Below are 23,598 nucleotides of genomic sequence, written 5' to 3'. Positions count from 1 at the left end.
ACATAATTTTTCAATCTCCTTCTGAGCCACAGGAAATATTATGCTCTTAGTAGGACTTCTCATGATAAAAAATAAATAAAATGGTAGAGTTATCTGAATAATATAGTAAAAAAAGAACGGTTAACACTGCATACAAATCAGTTACCAACAGTAATAATTAAATAGTAAAATCTCATATTTCTTGCTGCATAAGAAATACTCCAGTCATTTACTCAAGTACAGGATCTAAATATTTCATTTTTTCTATTTCCATAATCATTCTGCAAGTTGTGCAAAGCACAAAATGTGCAAGAGAGAAAAGGGAGGTTTACATTAGATAGGGTGAAGGAAACAGAAAGAGGTAAACAGTCATGCAGAGGATTAGATAATGCTTCAACAGTATCAATGTTTTATTGTTTTACAATGGCAGTACAGTGGAACTGACAGTTGCTCATGCTATTGAGTTTATGTGTACATTACTGACATCTCTTACAGTGTTTCACATTAGTAAAGGTGAAGACTTATTCGTTATTCTGTGACTATTCTTGATTTACAATAAAGAAGGAGACGGTTACACTACTTGGATGTGTTGCTGCATGTGTGCAATACGTTCGCTGTCTGACATTCAGGAGAGTGACTCTGTACAGACGATTAGTTTAGCTGATGCTGGTGAACGGCTCCACAAAGAAGGCATTTTATACAGTGGTGTGTGTTGTGTACATTCCCTTTTACATTAAACAGACACCTGTAAAGCAAACGCCGTCAGAGGAGAGAGAACACATCAGCTGACGAGTAAATAGACCCGGCAGGTTCCAGTGGAGACACTAAAGGTCATTCAGGAGTGCTAATGACTGAGCTTAATCTTTCAGCAAATAATGTTGATGCACAGAAATCAGTTTGAGAAAGTCACATTTTCATAAGGCCCCATTTAAAAGAAACACAGCTCAACAACTGCCCTGTTCTCTCAGACAACATTTAGTGCACTTTCTTTATTTTTAACCAAACCAGGAAGCATCCTGAGGAGCTCAAGAAACAATTCATGCTAGAAACTCACTTTAAATCAGCAGTTCTTCACCTGGGGATGAACCCCCATAAGATTCTTTTTTCTATTTTTTTAATTTGAGAATGAAAAAAATGTTGATTAAAAAGACATGATTTAAAAAATACTTGGTGTTTTAGCTTGCATCGGGGCACGAGAAGGTTGAGAACCACTACCTCACATTTATACGAGGCAAACACTCGCCTCATGTGTTCCAACATGGAACAAATTATCGCTGTGATTGGCAACGTGATGGACGAACTGAGAGCCGTCTGCCAGCGGATTCAAAAGACACAGTTGGCGCATCTCTAAAGCTGCATTGGCTCAATGGGACCACGATGAAAGGACAGAGAGAAACCCTCAGCTGGAACAGACGCCAGCCTTTCTGAGAATCTGCCCACAGAGGAGGAGTTCAAGCTTCTGCTCGGCTCTCGTCAGGATATCAACAGAAAACACACACAAAGAGATCTTTGTCTCCGGCAGAAAGCATCTCTTTGAAGCTGATCAACAAGTAAGACTAAAAGCGGCTCCATCGAGGGCTCTTCACTCAGCAGGATCACAAGAGACTGGTGCTATCTGATGCTCTACAGTGGATAAAAACTCTAATATTCAGCTACTTGCTGGCTCAGATTGTTAGGGAAACCCGTAAGTCAGAATTATCAGTTGGTATCTCATAAATATGACTTTCTATCTCATAGATAGTCCAAATTATGATAGAAAGTCAAAATTCTGAGTTTGTATGTCATAATAATGACTATCTCATAATTATGAGACACACATAATTATGAGATAGAAAGTCATAATTATGAGTTTGTATCTCATAAATATGACTTTCTATCTCATAGAAAGTCATATTTATGAGATGGTAAGTCATAATTATGAGATAGAAAGTCAAAATTATGAAATAGAAAGTCAGAATTCTGAGTTTGTAATTCATAATTGTGACTTACTATCTCATAAATATGACTTTCTATCTCATGATTATGAGATAGTATGTGACTTTTTTTTCTCCAAGTGACAGAAACAGGCTTTCATAGACTACAAATCATAAACACAGCACAGAAAACGTTGCATTAAGCATGACTGTGTACGTCAGGAAGCTGTCCAGTGGTGGACACGGTGCAGCATTCATGAAAACATAGTGTTCCAGAATCACATTCATTAAAAAACCCTCCACCGACTCACGACAAACGACAAAACACAACAAAAAAACAGTTCCAGAGAGCACCAATCACACAGAGCAACACGATCAGATCCTCTCTGTGTCCAAGGTGCATTAAGGTGAACATTTACAGCAGGTTCTTTCTTCTTATTCAGCTTCATATTAATCAACCCTCCCCATTATAAAGAGGATAGCACACAAAATATTTCATTTGTAGTCTAACCGTTCAGTTACACTCAGGAAGAAATAGCAAAAACTAGAAGAGGCTGCGAGGGTGAATTTACATACAAAGGGCAACACTTTGAACACACAGACTCCTATTGCTTCCTTTCAAAAGGCAAATAAAGTGGTGAAAAAGCTTTCGTTTTTACGATTTTACCAGAACAAGAAAAGACATCCAAGTACGGGACGACAGCAGAAGTTTGGTTTTCCAGAGAAGGAATTCGAAGCGTTCCCCAATATAAATCTATCCTTGAGACGAGCTGGAAGTGGACATAAAGCTGCAGGATGGTGAGACTGACGTCTGAACTGAAACAAGTGTCGTGGAGAACAATCAGTCGTCCTGTGGTCAGGACCAGAGTCCAAGAAGATATTTAATATTTCCATCCAGTGCTTCAGTTTTGGCTATTTAGGCCAGAATCAAGTCAAACACACAGAAGAGATCCATATTTCCGACAACAACAGTACCGAGTGAGTGACATGAGATGAGAATGGCTGTAAGAGCTGCAGCTGTCCTCTAGGCAGGTCTTTATCAGCCACCATGAACCAGTGTATCACGTTTAGGTGTCCTTATCACCCACTGTGGGTAGAAAAAAACTGTCTGCTGGTCGGATGAGACACACAGACGGGAAACAGACACCCAGGAGGGGACAGCAGGCAACACATGAAGTCCCAGGGTGGAGGCAGTGTCTTCAGTGTCTTTGTGTGTCTTTGTGTGTGTCTGTGTGTGTGTGTGTGTGTGTGTGTGTGTGTGTGTGTGTGTGTGTGTGTAGAGGCCGTGTAGGCACAGATAATCCAGTGGTATCCAAGTTTCTCAGGGTGAAAAAGAGGGTTCAGGGGCAGCAGAGGTTGTCTATGACCAGCGTTACTTCGATGCCGTACACCTCCAGCAGGTCGACCAGGAAGGAGCGATCAGCCTGGGGGTCCAGCCCCATCGCCCTCACATGCTCAGCGGTGAGGGTAGGGATCGCTGCTCCCTGCTACCTCCGACAGCGTCTGGAAGATGCGGTTATTCAGCTCCATGAAGAACCTGAGGGCAGGATTACAGAAGAAAACACTGATATCTTATAAATCTGTCAAATACTTGCTTCAAACTAAACATTGTGTTGTTATTTATTTGGCAGATAACAAACTGGAACAATTAAACAGTCCTTATTTACACATATTAACCAGAAATCTTAATATTTACTCTGCCAAGGAACACGGCGGAGTTATGTGACGATTGGGGTCCTTCCTTCCTTCCTTCCTTCCTTCCTTGTACAACATTACTCAAAAAATCAAATTTCCAGTAAAGGTCAGAAATGACACAAGGACCACCTCATTAGATTTTGCCAGTGATGCTTATATTCTAGATCCATGAATTTATTAAAGATTTCCCATTGAGATAGCAGCACGGCGTCACTGTAACCATGACAACCAGTGAACACTACATCAGCTGCCTGCTGATGATCACATGATTGTGATCCTACTACAAATCCACCACTGAGGACTTATCGGGACTTATCCATCAGAAATGATCCAAGGAACAACTGATTAAATTGTGGGGGTGTTTCTGAGTCCCATCATTTCCCGCCACCTGCTACATATTTAGGTCACGTGATCCAGTATCTGTACATAATGTACACATGCAGAACACACACCTGTACTCAGTGCCAGGTCAGGGAATGAACAGTGTTGGCTCAGTGCTGCATGCTCTGAGTGCTTTTCTTGTTCGTATATGAGAAACCAGATATTAATCAAGAATAACAAACAACCACTAAAACTAATTTTTCTGTTAACTGTAATTTGGCATCTCAATCAAAAATAATAATGTGCTTCAATATTTTTTCTGCTTTTTTGTAAAACGGTACATTTGAAAATTCATGAATAACAACAATAATTACATTTTAGCATTAGAGATACTGGCGGATTAACCATTAGAATCAGAAATCAGCGGTGGCAAACCCCTGACACTGGGTGGTGGTCTAATAAATGTGTTTAGCGCTGTTTGTATAGTACTAGAAAATCAAACTGAGCTCCCTGACAGATAAAACCAAACTCTGTACTTCTTAAACAGACTGTTTTGTTTGAGGAGGCCTCAAGTGATGAATAAACTTGTCAAGGACTCACAGAATGAAAAGATCCTCTTCGTTTGACGTGCAGTCTTCATCCACCTCCTGAGAATACAGCAACAGCTGCCTGGGTGGAAAAAGACACCAATTATCTTAATTAAACGTGAAAAAAGCCCTTTAGTGTCATTTTTTTTCTGATAAAACAGAATTTTGCACAGAATAACCAAACAAGCCAGTATTTATTATCATCCATGTTACCTTTGCCGCATATTTTACAACATTGCATGATTGATTGGATTAGTTTACAGCCAACATGAAGTTGTTTTTTCTGTGTTTTACTGTTTTTCTGTACCTCTGTTCACTCAGTTTCCTGTACTTCTCCTTATCTGCTGCATTCAGTCTGAGCAGCGGCTGCAAATGGCTTCTATGAGTTTTCACATTCTGGTTATCGATGTAGACGTCGTACAGTTCCTTCTTCTCCTCAAAAATCTTCTCTGTGGTGCCTTCAAACAATTGTAAACATGTCCAGATATATAAGGAATCATTTCTATTGACAGATGGTGAATTAAGCGTTTACATTAAAGCGTCACTCACAGGCCACGTAGGACATCTCTGTTTCCAGGGTGGTGATGTCGGCTATGTTGATGTAGAAGAAAGGCCTCAATTCAGGCACAGAAACTCCAATTCCAGGTAAAGAAACGTTGGCCAGGCAGCAGCAGCAATACACTGAGGGAGCAGGAGAAAATACTGAATGAAGCACCTCAACGTCAAGGAAACAGAAGGAAAGAATGCACATATTATACTGTAGGTTTCCTACATATGTGGTGACAGGTTTGCATCATTTAATACCTACTGTAACTACAATAATAGCCATGAAAAGGCCCAAAGCTGCTCACCCCTATAGCAGACCACGCCTACAGGCGGAGGAGAGAAGATGAGGAGACGTTTCCGAAGTAAAGCAAACTTCCACAAAACCATTATCTGCTCCCCGAAAAACTGGATGAACTGGGACATACAGCCAGCCGGGTGGGTGATCTGCAGGGGACAAGTGGTGATATGACAGGGTTACTAACATTAACAAATGATGGACTACAGGATTCAACATCACAGTGGTTGTGTGCCATCTGCAAAAAAAAAAAGAATAAAGAAAATGTAATAATAGAAAACTAAAGTTTGTCTGCAGTGGAGACATTCTAGAGCTTCATCACTGCTTTAAATATCTTAGTGTCACTAGGAAATGTAACGGTTCATTAAAGGCTGCCACTAAAACAAGCCTCCAACAGAAGGTAAAGGAACTAAACTCAGTCAAATAATGTATAATTATCTGCTCGGCTTGCACAATATGACAGTGTCTGCGTGACCCTGCAGGTTGTGTATACATTAGATGATTGTGGTTTGTCTTATCTCTGGCTCACACAGGAGTCTAACTGGTTGAAGCAAATTGTTGAACGGAGGCCAAAAGATCACTTCCTCTGAAAGTGGTGAAGTGAGCAACGAAGCAGGACGTCATGCAGAACAAACAGGCTGAGAGACAGTTTTTACCCATGATCCACCAGACTTCTGAACTCAAAGCAATAATGCACAGTGTCACATTTAATAATGCTGCTTATCTCCTGCCCATATTTATTCTATTTTATTGTTTTTTTATTTGAAGTCATTACCTCCTCACTGTACTGTATATATCTTGCCTCTTTTGCATACGGTAATATAGTTTTGTTTTATATGTACATTTGATTTTATCATTTATTGCTGTTAATTTAGCTTGTTTCAGTGGCAGCTACTTATATTTTCATCATGCCCCCATGTATGATGACAATAAAGCTATTCTATTCTATTTTATTTTATTTTATTTTATTCTATTCTATTCTATTCTATTCTATTCTATTCTATTCTATTCTATTCTATTCTATTCTATTCTATTCTATTCTATTATGTGATATATGTGTAAACATTTAAACAAGGGCTTGAACTGAATGGCACCAGAAGGTGGGAAGATATAAAGAGAATTTGCAGTATTTGTGCTAATGTGTTGGAGACAAGTGTCTTTTTTTTAATGTAAGTGTAATTAAATATAGAGAAAAGTACTTTGCAAAGTATTATTTCAATCATTTCTTTGTTACATTTAATATAGTTATTTCAATCAGATAAGCCAACCAGTATCTGGAAGGTCAATCAGTACTTTTAGCTATAACTTCACCATGAACGCAAAAAAAAAAACACTGCCAGCAACTCAATGAAAAGTCACTGAACATTCCCTGGAGTAAAGTTAAATCCATTATTAAGTAATGGGAGGAATATCCCACATATGCAGATCTGCTTAGTCAGGCCATCCTCTAAAACTGACTGACTGTGCAAAGAAGAGACTAGTGAGGGAGGCCACCAAGACACCTATGACTCCTCTGAAGAAGTTTCAACAAATGGAGAGAGGGTTGTATGGATAGTCTCTCCCCTCTCAGCCTCTAAAGCTTTTAACTCCTTTGAAGGAGTCATAGGTGTCTTGGTGGCCTCTCTTACTAATCTCTTTCTAATTTTGTATTTTAGATTTTTAGTTAATTGACATTACTTTTATAAATGTTTTCACTTTGACATTAAACAGCACATTTTTGTAAATTCTTGTCCAGAAAAGCCAAATTAAATTGACCACGATTTAATGTTAAAAAGCACTAAAGTAAGAAAACTTTCAAAGGGGAGAATACTCTTAATAGGTGCTCTTTTGAAGAATCTCTTTCCTTTATTAAATTAACATTTGGTGTACCATTTATATTCAGTGTGTTATCATTTTGTCATTACTGTATGTTTTGTTTGCGCTTCGTATGGTCACACAAATAAATAAATAGATGCAAAAATGTGTCATCAGCAATGATATAAGTGCGTTCTGGTGCATTCAGACCTTCATTTCTGGGTGCATGCAGCGGTTGATGGTGGTCACGCTCCAGGTGGGACAGGCGTTGACCAGACCGTTTCCTGTTGGGGGGAGAACAGCCTTCTTATCCTCATAGAAGGCCTCTAGTGGAGAATACTGGCCTGGACACTGCAGCTGGTGTCTGCAAGGAGACAGAAGAAAGGTGTGAGTCATTCCAGATATGAGTGACGAAGTTTGCTTTAGTCTCTCTAATGAAATCACACGTCTTTGATTCAGTTTTGAGCTCGCTGCGTGTTCATCATCATCTCTAAAGCGCTGTAGCTCGCATCTGTAATTAATCGCTCCATCACTGTTTCTCAGACACAGCAAAGGGGAGTCTGAGTAGAGCTGGAGTTGTGTTGTCAGCATCTGACAGCATTAAGGTTATAAATAATGCAGGATTACACACTGTGCTTGGTTAGTAACCACTGGGATTGATAGATTGCATCCTGGGATCATTTGCGGTCAGCTGCATTACATTTATGACACCATTTTAAAAGCTACCATCGAGGCAGATCCACTTCCAAAAGCTGTGCTCGTGTCATACATTTATACATATTCAATAAGAATTTGAGGGTTTTTATGAGAAGACTGAAGCATAAGAGCAGCGTTACAGAACAGAGGAGAAAAGATGCTGTCAGGGTCTCTTTCACTTCTGTGCTTCGACTTAATAATAAAATAAAAAACTGCATGTCAATGGGTTCCTGTGACAAAAGCTGGGTTCATGTTTAATAGATGAGAACATTTTAACCCTCCTGTTGTCTTCATTTATGGGCACCGAAAAATATAGTTTCCTTGTCTGAAAAAAATCCAAAAAATCAGCAAAAAAAAATTCCCCAAATTTCTGAAAATTTGCAAAACCTTCAGGAAGAAAATTCCAATAATTCCTTAAAAGTTTCCCTTAAAAGTTTGATTTTTTAAAAAATCCCTCAAATTTGGCAAGAAAATTCTAGTAAATATTTTCAAAAATTAGTAAAAATCTTCCAAAAAAAATCCTAAAAATATCTAAAGTGATTACATAAATATCAGTAAAACCTCTAATATTTTCTTTAAGAACATTCAGAAAATCCAGCGAAATTCGCTGCGGGTCAATTTTGACGTGCAGGACGACCCAAAGGTTAAACAAAGAAGCGCATAAAGAGGCACACGTGAAGACGGGCTGCGTGAGGAATAAGGAATACAAGGAAGAATAAAACACAAGGCGCTCTTCTTACCTGACTTGGTTCTCTAGGAAGTGCATGTAGCGGTAAAGCAGAGTGTAGGACGGAGACAGGATTCCCACAGACTTCATCCTCGCTCCTCGCTCCAGTTCACTCTCCACAGGCATGTTAGCGAAGCAGGCCAGCCCGAAGTAACAGCCCTTACGGAAATATCTACCCAGAGGTAAAAACAAAGAGTAAACACAGAGATTTCACACTAAGATTGAGCAGATTTATCCTGAAGAACCGGATTTGTTCGTGGCTGGTGGGAGGACGTACATGAAGTCGCTGGTGATCCGATGGGAGCCGCTGGCCATCGACTTGAACTCCACTCCGTCCAGGTTGATGTCGTGAGGCAGACACCATTCCACCATGTTCCCTGTCATTCATTCACACACAATAAAACAGGAAGTCACTTCACTTTACATACGATCTACTTTCCTCTGGCTGCTTCCTCTTATTCTGTACATGAAGGACAGTAAGAAAAGCGGTGACTCAGCTACTGGAACTGTCTGACCTCCTTCTTATAGGAAGCTGAAACAGACACCAGAATAGAATATCTTTGTTGTTGTACTCGTTATATATTGTCTGTTTTTATTAAATACTACAGTGGATCTTAAAGATAGATTCCATTAAGATCAGGGGTGTCCAACATGAGGCCCATGGGTCAAAAGCGGTCCTCCAGAGGGTCCAATCCGGCCCTCAAAGTGGAAAAATTCCAGAGAAGACATTAACTGCAGATTGTAAATTAGTAAAACTATAAATTTAAAATCATTTCTAGACCATGACAAGTAGTCTGGATCAGAAAGTAAAATACTAGATTGTTCATTGTTCTTTTGTCATTTTGTGTCTCATTTTTGGAATATTTTGTCTGATTTTTGCTGTTTATTGTCAGACTTTTGTCGTTTTGTTTCTCGTTTTTGTTGTTTCCTTTTTGTCTCTCGTGTTTTCTTGTTGTTTTGTTTCTCGCTTTTGCCATTTTTGGCCTTGTGTCACTTGTGTGATTTTTTTTGTCTCATTTTTGTCGTTTGTCCATTTTTTTGCCACTTTGAAACTTTTTTGTCAAATTTTTTGTCTTTTTGTTTCATTTCGTGTCGTTTGATTCATTTTTTGTCATTTTGTGTCTCATTTTTGTCATTTTGAATCTGATTTTTGTAATATTTTGTCTAGTTTTTTGGTCTTTTTTTGGTCTGACTTGTCATTTTGATCATAAAGTAAAACACTACATCATTCAGTTCCAGATGACTAAATGTTGTGTTCCTTTGTAGACACTCTGTGATCTGGAAGTTGTAATGTGGAAATGATAAACTGAGGTTGAATGTTGCTGAAATTGAACTGATTTTTCTTCAGAAATTTCAAGTTGTTTATGATGTTTTGCAAAAAGATAATTTCTTAAATGTGAACTTTTTGCACTAAAACAAAGGAAAAAATATGGAGTTGTGGTTATTTCTAGGTTATGATGCTGTGGTTTTACTGGTCCGGTCCACTGGAGATCAAACTGGACTGAATGTGGAACCTGAACTAGAATGAGTTGGACTCTCCTGCTTTAGATGCCATAAACCACACATTATTGCAAACAGCCAGACTAAGAAGTTAACGCATTTTGGGAAGATTGCTACATCATAATTGGGGTTATTTCATAATTTTGGGGTTGTGAATCTAAATAAATTACATTTGTCTGACTTAATATAATAGATTAAAGCACATCAGATAGAGATAACATCGTCTGATCGGATTTATTATCAGCATATTCTGTTGAGATTTATCTCAAATTTCATGCAGCCACTTTACTGTTTGGTAAAATCTTCTGTTTTTGTGGTAAATAAAAGCAGTAAAGTGTCTGCAGTGCATCAGTGGAATCTCTCCTGGGTTTTCTATTCTTCTAGGCCCAAACCCAGACATGCCACATGACTCCAGAGCTTATCTAAAAGCTCCGCTCGCTCACCTGATCTCGTATCAAAGGTAACAACAAACACGGCCACGATCTGGTCCTTCTCCTCCCACTGGTCCCGCACCAGGCCGGGGAAGGGAACGCCCCGATCCGTGCCGAGAGGCTCCGGGCGATCCCATGCAGAGAGCTCCGTCCTCGGCCGCCTCGGGCTCCCCGCGTCCCCGCTGGCAACGACCGCTGTGAGGCTCCGTGTGGGGCTGCAGGTGATGATGGTGTCGGTGGTGTTGGTGGTGGTGCTGCTCCACCCAGTGGTTCCGGCCGCAGCGCCGGTCGGTGTGCGCCTCCCGGCCGGCTGCGAACTTTTCTCCGCCGCCGCGTCCTCCTCCCGAGGCGGCGGCTGGCTCGCCTGGTTCGGGTCCGGCGGTGGGATCTCCTCCCAGTCCAGCAGCGGGGCTCGGTCCGACTGCTCCACCATGGTGCTGCTGCTGCTGGATCCGAGGACACGGAGGGGAAACAGGACAGAAAACCGAGAGCTCCGGTGGTTCCTGACGGACTAAACGCGCTGCTGGAGCCGGATCATGGTGTTTTCTATGTATTTGTAAGCGTGTCACATCCACGGACGGACTGCTCCTCCCGTCTCGCTGTTGTGATGACGTAGCTCACTTCCGCCCACGTGTCTATATTACTATTTTATACGGTGACCTAATTTTTATTATGGCCTTTTTAATAAACTTCATCAAACCTGTTCTCAACCATAACTATAGACGAACTCAGTTTTAATGTTTTTTTTTCCACTTATTTAATTTAAAAGTGAATTTGTATTTTTTTATGTGTCAATGCCACACCATTCATACATAATTAGATTGATATATATATTCACTGTAAAGCTGTTTATGCTATTAAAAGCACCTAAAAAAAAAAAAAAAAATATATATATATATATATATATATATATATATATATATATATATTTTTTTTTTTTTTTTTTTTTTTTTTTAAATGTATTTATTTTTTTTAAACCCTCCTGTTATCCTCATTTACGGGCACCAAAAACATTGTTTCCTTGTCTGAAAAAAATCCCAAAAAATCAGCAAAAAAATTCCCAAATTTCTGAAAATTTGCGAAATTCGCTGGATTTTTTTTTTTTTTATAAATGTTCTTACGTAACATTTTTAACATTTCATTTTTTCCACCAAAAATGTTCAAAGATTTCCCAAAAATGTTGAAAATATGGACATCAGAAGTTTCACTGTGAAAATATATATTTTTTCTCTACATTTTCAAACTTTAAAACAGGTCAATTTGACCCGCAGGACGACACGAGGGTTAATATTGTGGCTTGGAGACCGCTCAGCCAATCAGACAGCTCGACGTCTTAACCCGGTGACATCATTTATTTAAACAGGAAGTCTTTTACATATGTGCAGCGAAATTCAAGCGTGCCCGTGGAGGAGGAGGTGATGTGGAAAACGACTTGTTCGTGAGTAAAGTCGGAATTAAATCCCCTATTTTAGCATCACTGAGAGCTGAAGAACATCATAGTTTGGCCTGGAAGCTTCTGGGTTGTCATATCAAGCTCATAACTGTACTGATGATAGGCTGATAAATAAGGAGATTTGTGGTTGTGGGAGTCTACAGGGACCTTCTAGTGATCTAGGCCTCCTTGTTGAGAGGTTGGGTAATTAGCTCAGCTGATCTGAGACCTGTATTAAATGCAGGGTTGATAATCTAATACATAAAAATCGTTCCAGTGATTAAAACAGTATTCGTGCTGTCAGTGTAGTACTTCTTACTGGTTTTAACAGACGACATCACATCTCCCCTATTCTGGCTTCTCTTCATTGGCTCCCTGTACGTCTTAGAATTGATTTGAAGATTTTATGTCAATCATAATGTTAATAATGTTAACCCCGTACGTCCCCACAGCATCTTTAGATCCTCAGGTGGGTCCCTTCTGATCGTTTTGAAGTGGAGGCTTAAATCTAAGGGTGACAGACTCTTCTCCGTCAGGACTCCTCGGCTTTGGAATGACTTGCCTTTGGAGATAAGGCTCGCCGAATCACTAGCTTCTTTTAAATCTCTTCTTAAAACTCACTTTTATAGACTCGTCTTCCAGTAAAGTTCATCACTCTCTGCCTTTTTATCCCTTTTAAAATGTTCCCTGCTTGTAGTCCCTCTTTCTAACCTCCCGATCTTCATCTATTTCTGTCTTTTATTTCCTCTTCAGCTTCTCTCTTAACCCTCGTGTCGTCCTGTGGGTCAGATTGACCCGTTTTAAAGTTTGAAAATGTGCAAAAAAATATATTTTCACAGTGAAACTTTCGATGTCAACATTTTTGGGAAATCTTTGAACATTTAATCAGCTATCCATTCTGAACATTTTGGTCATTTTTTATGTTTTATCTGTCAAAGCACTTTGTGAATGTTCTTCTACAATTGTTATTATCACTACTAATCAAGGAAACCTTCTCCCAAAACTCAGGCCCCAAGCATGGTGACGTTGTTGGATGGGATCAGCCAGCAGCTGGATTTCTGCAGCTGCGAGGAGGAAGGGAGCAGCAGCAGCGACAACAGCTCGGACTACTACACCTCCATGATCCACAGCCCCAGGATCCGCAGCCCCGGCTCTGCTTGCAGGACGCCCGTAGTGCAACGCCACCGCAGCAGAAGCCGCACCGTGTCCTCTCCTTTACAGCTCACCAGCCCCATTCCTTATGCTGCCTGGAGGAAGCTGAGGCTCTGTGACTCTCCAAACACTCCCAAGGTGGGGAATCATTTCAACTGACTGTCCTTGTGAGCATTTTTCTGTGTTCTTGGATGGTATACGCTGAACAAATAGAGATGTAATTTCTGCTATGATTAGAAAAGGGTTAAATTCAGCCACTTGTGCATGAAGTTTTTAAGGAGCTCAGCTGGTGACAAAGTCTTCACTGCTGGGTTAATCCACACCCATGTCAGGAGACAATGATCAGATAGCACAACTAGTACACAGTACCTTTGACCAGCGACTATAAAAGGCCACCTTAAAATGCAGCTCTAATCAAATGGCACAGATGACAAGAGAAACACAAGAACCATCTGTTGGCAGTTAGGGCTGTAGCCAGGCACTTAAAATGTCCACAATTTTAGCAAGAAACTAGTTTTAAACGTGACAGACAATCATGATGCTGTGGATGTCCTACAGCAGGGGTGTCCAACATGAGGCCCGCGGGCCAAAAGCGGTCCTCCAGAGGGTCCAATCCAGCCCTCAAAGTGGAAAAATTCCAGAGAAGACATTAACTGCAGATTGGAAATTAGTAAAACTATAAGTTTAAAATAATTTCTAGACCATGACAAGTTGTTTCGATCTTAAAGTAAAATACTAGATTGTTCATTGTTCTTTTGTCATTTGTCTCATTTTGTAATATTTTGTTGTTTTTTGTCTTTTCTTGTCTGACTTTTGTCATTTGTCTCATGTTTTTGCCATTTTGGGTTTCTTTTTTGTCTCGTTTCCGTCATTTGTCTATTTTTGTTATTTTTTCACAGTTTTGTCATTTTGCGTCTCGTTTCTGTAGTTTTTTTTATCTGACTTTTGTCGTTTTGATCATGATGTAAAATCCTCTATGGTTCAGTTCCAGATGACTAAATGTTGTGTTCCTTTGTAGACACTCTGCGGTCTGGAAGTTGTAATGTGGAAATGATAAACTGAGGCTGAATGTTGCTGAAATTAAATTTATTTTTCTTCAAAAATTTCAGGTTGTTCATGATGTTTTGGAAAAAAAAATAATTCCTTAAATTTGAACATTGTCAGAATGTACTTTTTTCACTAAAACAAAGGAAAAATTTGGAGTTGTGATTATTTAAAAGTTAGTATTTTCTGGCCTGGCCCATTTGAGATCAAATTTGGTTGAATTTGTCCCCAGAGCTAAGGTGAGTTTGACACTCCTGTCCTACAGTGTGTTCTGCTCCCTCAAAATGTCTGTAAACTTCACAAAGTCCTTCAGGAGAACATTCCACATTAGAAACCTTGTTAACTTTATGCATCACAGATGAGCGACTTGTGGTTTCTGGACTCTGACTCAGCTCCTGATGTGCAAATGATCACCTCCATTATGGTGTCTGCTTGATTGTTTCATGACGTCCTACAACAAATACCTCATGTTAGAACAGAGAATAGAGAAGATTTAATAAAATATTACATTTATTTGGTCCATATCTAAAAGTGAGTTTCAAATGTCAGATCAGTTTTACTTTCTTTCCATTTTCCTTCTCTCCCTGTAGAGTTTGCTATCGAAGTCGTCCCAGCCTTGCTCCAGCTCTAGGATTAGTCGCCATCAGAGGACCCTACGATTCGCCTCAACCGTCAACGTGAATCCTTTCACCCCGGACACAGTGCGCAGAAACAGCGAGCCGCAGGGCAGGAGTGACGATGACGACGACTATGGGCGCAGGTCTCTGTGTCCTCTTTAAATATAGTCGATAAAGTTGAGGATTGCTTCTTCATTGCTTGTATTTTTGGTGCCCCACTGAGAGGCATGTTTGGACTATGTAATGGTCTAAATGCCCTTTCCATCTTGCAGGTTGAAACACAGCCTAACGTCATCTGAAGAGGATGATGAAGCCTTTCTCCCACCAAAGGTACAGCTATTTTTATCCCTCCCTCTCAGATCCCTCTGATATGATTTCATCATCAGGCTTTGTCATCTTCGGCTGCCTCCACACTCCTTGTTTTGTCCAAAAATTACATGCTGCCAGTCCTACTTCCGGGGATTCTCTAAAGGAATCTCCAGGAAAAAACTAAAAAACAAAGCTGCCGTCACAATCTTCACAGAACACTTTCCTTGTGGAAGTATTACCATATTTGGTGCCGCATCAGATAAAAACCCACGGATCTTCCTCTCTGAAGGCAAACTCGTGACCGAGCAGCGTGACGTGTGCTCCTTCTTTAGAAATGTTTTTTGTTTTACCACGAGGCCCTCCATCTGTGTATCTGGCAGAGACGAGCCGTCCAACCCTTGATGCTGTCGCGCTATGAGAGCGAGTTCCTGGAGCTCGAGTGCATCGGTGTGGGCGAGTTCGGGGCAGTTCACAAGTGTGTGAAGAGGCTGGATGGTTGCTTGTACGCCATAAAATGCTCTCGACGACCCCTGGCCGGCTCTGCCAATGAGTGAGTCAGTGTTACGTTGCTCTCTCTGCCAAAAACAGATCACCTTATTATTTTGGTGCCTTTAATTGATCAGATTTATTAGTGTCGGTGCTTTTCTGTCCTCTCAGGCAGCTGGCCCTGAAGGAAGTTTATGCACATGCTGTTCTTGGACACCACCCACATGTTGTTCGCTATTATTCCGCATGGGCAGAGGATGATCACATGATTATTCAGAATGAATACTGTGACGGTAGGTTTAAGAATAACATCGATTGTGTAACGCAGGGGTGTCAAACATTCAGAACAATTTGATCTCAAATGGGCCAGACTAGTAAAATACTAAGCTATAAATCACCCCAACTCCAAATTTTTCTTTTGGTTTAGTGCAAAGAAGTACATTCTGGAAATGTTCACTTTTAATGAACTATTTTAAGATAAAATAAGAAAGCTTTATTGTCATTTTACGCAGAAGATAAAGAAGTTATGAGAATAAAATAAGAATTAAAAAATGACTAAATAGTGAAGTAAAAGACGTAAATAGAAATCAGCAAGTGGCATCATTTCTATGCTGCCACTTGCACATTTTTTGTAAATTTTTTTGTAAAGATTTCTACAAAAAGAACAAATGCAAGACATTATGCACATGAGATTTCCGAAGAAAAATTATTTAAAAATAAGTTCAATTTCATCAACATTCAGCCTCACTTTATCATTTCCACATTACAACTTCCAGAGTACAGAGTTTCTACAAAGGAACACAACATTTAGTCACAGCTACCTGGAAGTGAATGATATAGTATTTTACTTTATGATCAAAAGGACAAAAGTCAGACAAAAAAAAGACAAAAAAACTACAAAAGCAAGAAAAAATATTACAAAATCTGATTCAAAATGACAAAAATGAGACAGAAAACATCAAAAAATGAATCAAACAACATGAAACAAAACAAAAAAAGACAAAAAATTTGACAAAAAAGTTTCAAAGTGGCAAAAACAAGACAAAAAAATTACACAAATGACACAATCGAGGCCAAAAATGGCAAAAGCAAGAACCAGAACATTTCGTCACAGTTACCTGGAACTGAACAATCTAGTATTTTACTTTAAGATCAAAACAACTTGTCATGGTCTAGAAATTATTTTAAATTTATAGTTTTACTACTTTCCAATCTGCAGTTAATGTCTTCTCTGGAATTTGTACACTTTGAGGGCTGGATTGGACCCTGTGGAGGACCACTTTTGGCCCACGGGCCGCATGTCGGACACCCCTGGTTATAACGTATAAAATGGATTGTAATATTTTGGGTAAGACATCTAATTATGTGGTTTTTTTCCTCATCCTGTCTGTGTTTCTCAGGTGGAAGTCTGAATAATGCCATTGTGAAGAAGGAGGTCCAGGGGGAGCTTTTTACTGAGGCTGAGCTGAAGGATCTGCTCTTACAGGTGTCTATGGGTCTGAAATACATCCACAGCTCAGGCCTTGTGCACCTGGATATCAAACCAAGTATGTCTCTCTGATCACTTCTCACCTCGGATGTGCATTCATTGTTTAAATCTGCCTACAAACATGCCTCTTTTTTAGGTAATATATTCATTTGCCAGCGTCCCAGCAGCAGTGCTCCGGGTGAGGGGGAGAGTGAGGAGGAAGAGGATGGAGGCGCCGCAGCTGGAGTCATTTACAAAATTGGTATTAAATTCGACATTGGAGCATATGTTGATTCTGAACTTTTTGCCACCAAATCAATTTTTTTTTTTTTGCCATATTCCTCAGGCGATCTGGGTCACGTTACATCGAGCAACAGCCCTCAAGTTGAGGAGGGGGACAGCCGCTTTCTAGCCAGCGAGGTTCTACATGAGGTATAAATGTCATCTAACCAACACTGGAGTTATTTACACTCTTCCTACTCGCAGGAAAACCGAAAAAACACAGACCAGGGGTGTCCAACATGCGGCCCGCGGGCCAAAAGCGGTCCTCCAGAGGGTCCAATCCGGCCCTCAAAGTGTAAAAATTACAGAGAAGACATTAACTGCAGATTGTAAATTAGTAAAACTATAAATTTAAAATCATTTCTAGACCATGACAAGTTGTTTGGATCATAAAGTAAAATACTATATTGCTCAATTCCAGATACCTGTGAGTTAAATTAGGAGTTGTGGTTATTTATAGGTTATTATGCTGTGATTTTACTGGTTCGGTCCACTGGAGATCAGACTGGGCTGAATGTGGAACCTGAACTAAGATGAATTTGACACCCCTGGCGTAGACCCTTCCTGTTTTGCGTTGTTCTGAGTGTTCGTTTCTCGTTTCTGTCTCTGTTCTCCAGGATTACAGCCACCTCCCCAAGGCGGACATATTTGCTCTGGGCCTTACAGTGCTGCTGGCAGCCGGCGCTCCTCCTCTGGCACAAAATGGAGACCAGTGGCACAGTCTCAGAGAGGGGCGGCTCCCCAAACTGCCTCAGGAGCTCTCACCGGCCTTCAGAGGTCTACTGCAGGTACTCCCTTCACTGAGTTAATGTTTCAGATTTAACATGTATTCAACATACATAAAGAGACTGGATTGTGTACTGCCACCTGTGTAAAAGGCGACTGGAATCGCATGTTTTCTTTGTCAGCTGCTGCTGGATCCAGACCCCACGAAGCGTCCATCTGCCAGGGAGCTCTGCAAGCACACAGTCCTGAGGGGAAAGAGAACCGAGAGGCTGGCGGCTCAGCTACGCAGGGAGCTCAACGTGGAGAAGTTCAGGACAGCCATGCTTGAAAAGTAAGAGGGAAATAACTGAGGATAGTTTCACCTGCAAATGCTACATAGACATGATGCTTTATGGCAGGGGAGTCAAACTCATCTTAGTTCAGGTTCCACATTCAGCCCAGTCTGATCTCCAGTGGACCGGACCAGTAAAATGACAGCATAATAACCTATAAATAACCACAACTCCACATTTTTCCTTTGTTTTAGTGCAAAAAAGTACATTCTGAAAATGTTCACATTTCAGGATTTTTTTTTTTTTTTGTCTGCCAGGACAACCTTTGTGGTGTTTTTATAATAAAAATGTTAACTGTGATAATCTAACAAAGGCTCTTTGTGTATATGAATGTTTTGTAGAGCTTTGAATGCAGTGTTGCACAACTATGAAATAACTGAAAGTACTTAAAAATGTCCCGTGACAAACCTATCCAGTTGGGGAAGTACAGCACCCAGAGGTGAGCTTTATTCCAAGTGAAAGGAAACTTCCTCTTTCCAAGGCTTCCTTACTGTACTGGTTTACCTCAGTATGACCAGTAGATGGTGCAGTTTCATGTTTAATTAGAAACCACCCAATGGTTTTAAATAACTTCTTAAAACCCACTGTTACAGACTTGCTTTTATGTGAGGTTTACGTTTATCTTTAATTGTTTTAGTGTTTTATTCTGTATTGTGTTCTGTTTATTTTAGGTGTTCTCTCTGGTTTTATTTTACTTTTAGCTGACTGATTCTTTGGTGTGATGTCATCTCTCTAATTCTTTAATTCTCTATTTTCTTTTTTACTTTTAATTTTAACCCTCAATCTTGTTCTTTAATTTTCAAACTTCATTTAATTTATTGTCAATTTTACTATTTATTTTTAATTGACTGCTCTGACTTGTCTCCTGTATCTATTTGGATTGTCTCCGTGTTGTATGTTTTAACTGTCAAAGCACTTTGTGAATGCTGTTCTTCAGGGTGCTATTTAAATAAAGTTATTATTATTATTATTATCATGGTAGCAATACTTGAGTGGTCCTTTCTGATCTGTCCATTAGATTTATCCTTAAAAATAGTCTTGACATTAACGTTTTCATTTTCTTCCCTGCAGAGAGCTCCAGGAGGCCCGTCAGGCAGCTCTGTCACCCAAGCAGAACCTCCCTCCAGGGCTGAAACCCGCAGCTAGGATGGGGTCCCTGCCTGGATCAGGGAGGAGGCTGGTTGGGAGGAAGACGGGACGATCCATGAGCTTTGGTTGCCCGGGTTACGGACACTGACGGGGGACCATGTGAAGCCAGTCCTTCCACTGGGATGTGGCCCTTTCTGCAACAACACTGAGGCAGGAAAATAGGACTCCCTAAACAGGATTAATACCAGAAATGACGACATGGACAGTCCTTGTTTGTGTCTTCTGAGTGGACTGATCTTTAAAGGACAAATCTGAGATAATTTCAGCTTCATCTAACTGCTGTGGACCAATATGCTTATCTGGTCAGAAGCTTCTTTTATTTCTTTTTAAAACTGTAAATAAACATTTTAAGCATTTTATCAATTCTATGTCTCTTTGTTTTTCTAATTTTATCACGAGTTCTTGTATGTTTAACTTGTCTGGGCAGCGCTTTGCCTACTGTGTGATCCAAAAAAAGAAAAAAAAACAAAGTGCAGGGACTTTCCAGTGGAGTGTTGTTCTTATCTTTAGCTGCAGTCAACTGAATGTGACCAAGGAAGTATGAGTGAGTCACGAAGATGCATATTTAAGCATATTTAACTTTTTTATGTTTATTATTTTTACAGTTTGATGAAGTATCACACTGTAAATATTAGTTTGATTGCAGGTCACGTGACTACATCGTTTATGGTTAAAAAATAATTTTAGACTTTTTACAATAAATCACATATTCCAAAAATGGCACAACTATAACATACAAAGTACCAACATTTTTTATTTTGTTTTGTTTAATGATAAAACATTAACTGAATATGCATATAATATGTTATTTAGTACCTCGTGATGACAAAAATACGTATTATAAAAGTTATTTTTTGTTTTTATTTTTTTTACTTTTAAATTGTAAAAGACGATGGGTTAAGTCTATTTGACGTTTTTTGAGTTCGTGGGAATTCACCGCAACGGATTCCAGTTAAATTTAAGCGTCAGTGGAGCGTCGCGTTTTGAATAACAGCGATTTCCGAGGGTGTTTGAACGCACCGTGATGCACTCAGCGTCCAGCCTCCAAACGACGCAGTAGTTCAGACCGGGCTGTTGTTTTTGTGGCAGACGCTGGAAGACTTCGGTCTACGGCGCATCTGTAATTTATGTGGAGGACGTAAAATTAATGTAGCCGACAGAGGAGACGTTAACCGAACGAGTCTTCGCTTCGAAAGAGATTTGGAGGTAGATATAGTCGCCGGTTTTACTTTTTCTTTACAACGAAACCAACTTTGATGCTCGAAAGCTAACGTTAGCATTAGCTTGAACGTCTTCAGACAACTCTGAGAGATTACAAATTCCTTTAGTTAGTTTAGTTTGTTTTTGTTGAAACTAGTTTTAGTTGTGGTTTTTAAACGACATTAGCTTGTAAATATTCGTTAATTGGTGCCTGAAATTGTTGAATTGCGAAATTACGGAAACTAACTTTGTTTCTCTTGTTGCTTACTTAAAAAAGAAGAAGAAGAAGGCCAGACTGACTGAAGATGGAGAATCTCAATGGACAGAACGCCCCTCTTGTCGTCTTGGCCTTCCTTCAAGCCGACTGCTGGGACTCAGAGTACAGGAGGGAGCTCATTTCTCTGAGCTCTCACTTAAACCTGACAAAGGACATCAACTCCAACGGGTCCTGGAAAGAAAGCTCTGAGGATGAAGGCCTTGAATGTGATGGTCACCTGCAGAGCAGCATCAGGGATTCTCTCCAGGATCTTCAGCCCTTAGTGGAGCTGCGGTGGCCCAGTAAGTCTCTACCTCACTTATTTTAGACCAGGGGTTCCACATTCAGCCCAGTTTGATCTGAAGTGAGCCAGACCAGAAAAAACACAGCATAATAACCTATAAATAACCACAACTCCTAATTTAATCACAGCTATCTGGAACTGATGATATAGTGTTTTACTTTATGATTAAAATGACAATGTCAAACAAAAAACAAGACAAAATGTTCCAAAAATGAGACACAAAACGACAAAAGAACAATGAGCAATCTAGTATTTTACTTTATGATCAAAACAACTGTGTCAGGATTGCTTTAGCTTTAGTCAGCTTCATTCACACACCACAGACTATTGCATCAGATCAGCTGTTTCTTCAGACTACAGTAGATGGCATCTCACTAGTGGTTTCCAGCTGCAGCTACAAAACAACTGGTGATTTATAGTGAAAGCAGGAAGTGACGGTTTGTCGACCATTTGATGCTTTCATCCATGTCTCTCATGTACTGTGTGGTACAGAGAGGAAATGTGTTATGTCAAAGTACAGAAGATGGACGTAATTAAACAAACAGTAAGTCTTATGTTGACTAAAGTGCACTGATGTTTCTGTGATTCTGGTTTTCTGCAGGGGACCATGCAGAAGCAGCAGCCGTCCGGAGGATTGCAGAGGACCTGAGAGAAGTTGCAGCCCAGCTGGAACACAACGTTGTGGCCCGGGCCACCCAGAACCTCAGCAGTAACATACAAGCCTCCCCCTTTGAGGTAAATACGACTAACAGATCAGTCTTTATCGTTTTAATAACCAAAATGTTGTCTTTATGCCAGGAGTGTTAAAGTCATCTTAGTTCAGGTTCCAGTCTGATCTCCAGTGGACCGGACCAGTTAAATCACAGCATAATAACCTATAAGTAACCACAACTTCACATGTTTCTTTTGTTTTAGTGCAAAAAGTACAATTCACTATCTTTTCTTACAAAATATTAGGAACAACCTGAAATTTTGTAATAAAAATAAATTCAATTTCAGCAATATTATGCCTCAGTTTCTCATTTACACATTACAACCTCCAGATCAGAGTGGACCCACAAAAAGGCACAAAACATTTAGTCACAGGTATCTGGAACTGAACAATATAGTATTTTACTTTATGATCAAAATGACAAAAATCTGTCAAGAAAAGACAAAAACTAACAAAAACAAGACAAAATATAACAAAAATGAGACACATCTAGTATTTTACTTTATGATCAAAACAACTTGTCATGTTTGAGAAATTATTTTAAACTTATAGTTTTACTAATTTACAATCTGCAGTTAATGTCTTCTCTGTAATTTTTACACTTTGAGGGCCGGATTGGACCCTCTGGAGGACCGCTTTTGGCCCGCGGACCTCATGTTGGACTCCCCTGCCCTATGCGCTCATGTCTCCCTGTGTTTTTCTTGTGTTTTTCCGACTTTCAGCAGTGGAAACACCTCCTCTCCAGGGAGGTGGAGCGGGTGATGAGGCAGGGTGTGGGTCTGGAGCACCTCCCTCAGGAGCGGGTGGCGGTGGCCCTGACCCTCACCCTGGTGAAGGGGGTTTGTGAGAACGCTCCCCGGCTGCTCAGGGGCCTCTTCAACACGGCGCTGCAGTGCATCAGGTGACTCTACAGGTTCAGAGGAAATACCGGTGAAGTTTCTGGAGGACAGCTGCATTACAAGCTCCGTCTGCTCCTCGTGATCGGCCGACTGTGAAATGAGCTGTCGACTGAACAGTAGTAGCAAACACTTACCCACTAACCTAAGGAGAACAATGAATTATTTGTGTTTACGGTCCTGTGCAGAAAAGGGGGAATTGAAAGTTGACACTTGAATTCTTTTCTTACTTTATGTGCTTTAAATCGTGTCGCTTCGGTTCACTCCTGCATAAAAGCGTTTGTTTTCATTTTATACTTGAAGAAACGTGATTATTTTTGTACTGAATTATTTTGATTTTGGGAGATTTGTCTAGTTGTTATATTGTGTAACTTGGAAACAAAAAAAAAGTGTTTTCCCAGAATTTGTGTTCGATCTTAAAATACTTTGAAAATGTATTTTGTATCCGTGAACATGAATAATAATAATAAACCACTATGGAATGATTTGACAGCAGTTGAACCTTTTTTTTTGTTCTCATTTCACACAGGATGTTGTAGGAAACTCAGTACAAAGTGCTGCGTTTAGGACCTTTTGATTCCCTTCCTGCTCTGTACTCATTTCCCTTTGAAAGCAGGTTGTTTGAGTTGATTCCCGTGTGGAATACTGAGACAGACATCAAAACATCTTTTATTTTCATCACCACGCTGTACCAGCCATTCACAATTTCTGTTTTACACCGATACAACTTAACCAATCATTTATTAATA

At 40.0% G+C, this 23,598-nt stretch overlaps 2 protein-coding genes across 6 annotated transcripts; one reads left to right on the top strand and one right to left on the bottom strand.

Annotated features, from left to right (window-relative positions):
• Window positions 1-365: 365 nt before the first annotated feature.
• Window positions 366-10,917, bottom strand: dennd11 (DENN domain containing 11). The gene is given in 10 exon segments (XM_023269111.3): window positions 366-3,364; window positions 3,366-3,429; window positions 4,509-4,577; window positions 4,803-4,953; window positions 5,045-5,176; window positions 5,347-5,485; window positions 7,341-7,494; window positions 8,567-8,725; window positions 8,831-8,930; window positions 10,497-10,917. Coding segments are annotated over 10 exon segments (1,521 nt in total). The 3' UTR covers window positions 366-3,232.
• An 89-nt stretch (window positions 10,918-11,006) lies between these two features.
• Window positions 11,007-19,845, top strand: wee2 (WEE2 oocyte meiosis inhibiting kinase). 5 transcript variants are annotated; one of them, XM_023269139.3, is made up of 13 exons: window positions 11,846-11,922; window positions 12,369-12,385; window positions 12,925-13,206; window positions 14,703-14,872; window positions 15,002-15,059; window positions 15,395-15,588; window positions 15,696-15,817; window positions 16,925-17,071; window positions 17,150-17,254; window positions 17,339-17,424; window positions 17,892-18,062; window positions 18,183-18,331; window positions 19,404-19,845. In XM_023269139.3, exons 3-13 carry the CDS (start codon window positions 12,934-12,936, stop codon window positions 19,567-19,569), a joined length of 1,641 nt encoding a protein of 546 aa, XP_023124907.1. In that variant the 5' UTR covers window positions 11,846-11,922; window positions 12,369-12,385; window positions 12,925-12,933; the 3' UTR covers window positions 19,570-19,845. The 5 variants fall into 5 exon arrangements, with proteins under 5 accessions (XP_054865182.1, XP_023124908.1, XP_023124906.1 ...); XM_055009207.1 differs by lacking the exons at window positions 11,846-11,922; window positions 12,369-12,385 and adding an exon at window positions 11,007-11,139; XM_023269140.3 differs by lacking the exon at window positions 12,369-12,385 and having other exon boundaries at window positions 11,772-11,922; window positions 15,419-15,588.
• Window positions 19,846-23,598: the final 3,753 nt, after the last annotated feature.

Source organism: Amphiprion ocellaris, chromosome 3 (assembly GCF_022539595.1).
Source record: "Amphiprion ocellaris isolate individual 3 ecotype Okinawa chromosome 3, ASM2253959v1, whole genome shotgun sequence".
Lineage (NCBI taxonomy): Eukaryota > Metazoa > Chordata > Actinopteri > Pomacentridae > Amphiprion > Amphiprion ocellaris.
The sequence above is the reverse complement of the archived record's forward strand: the minus strand, read 5'-3'. Positions and strand labels throughout refer to the sequence as shown.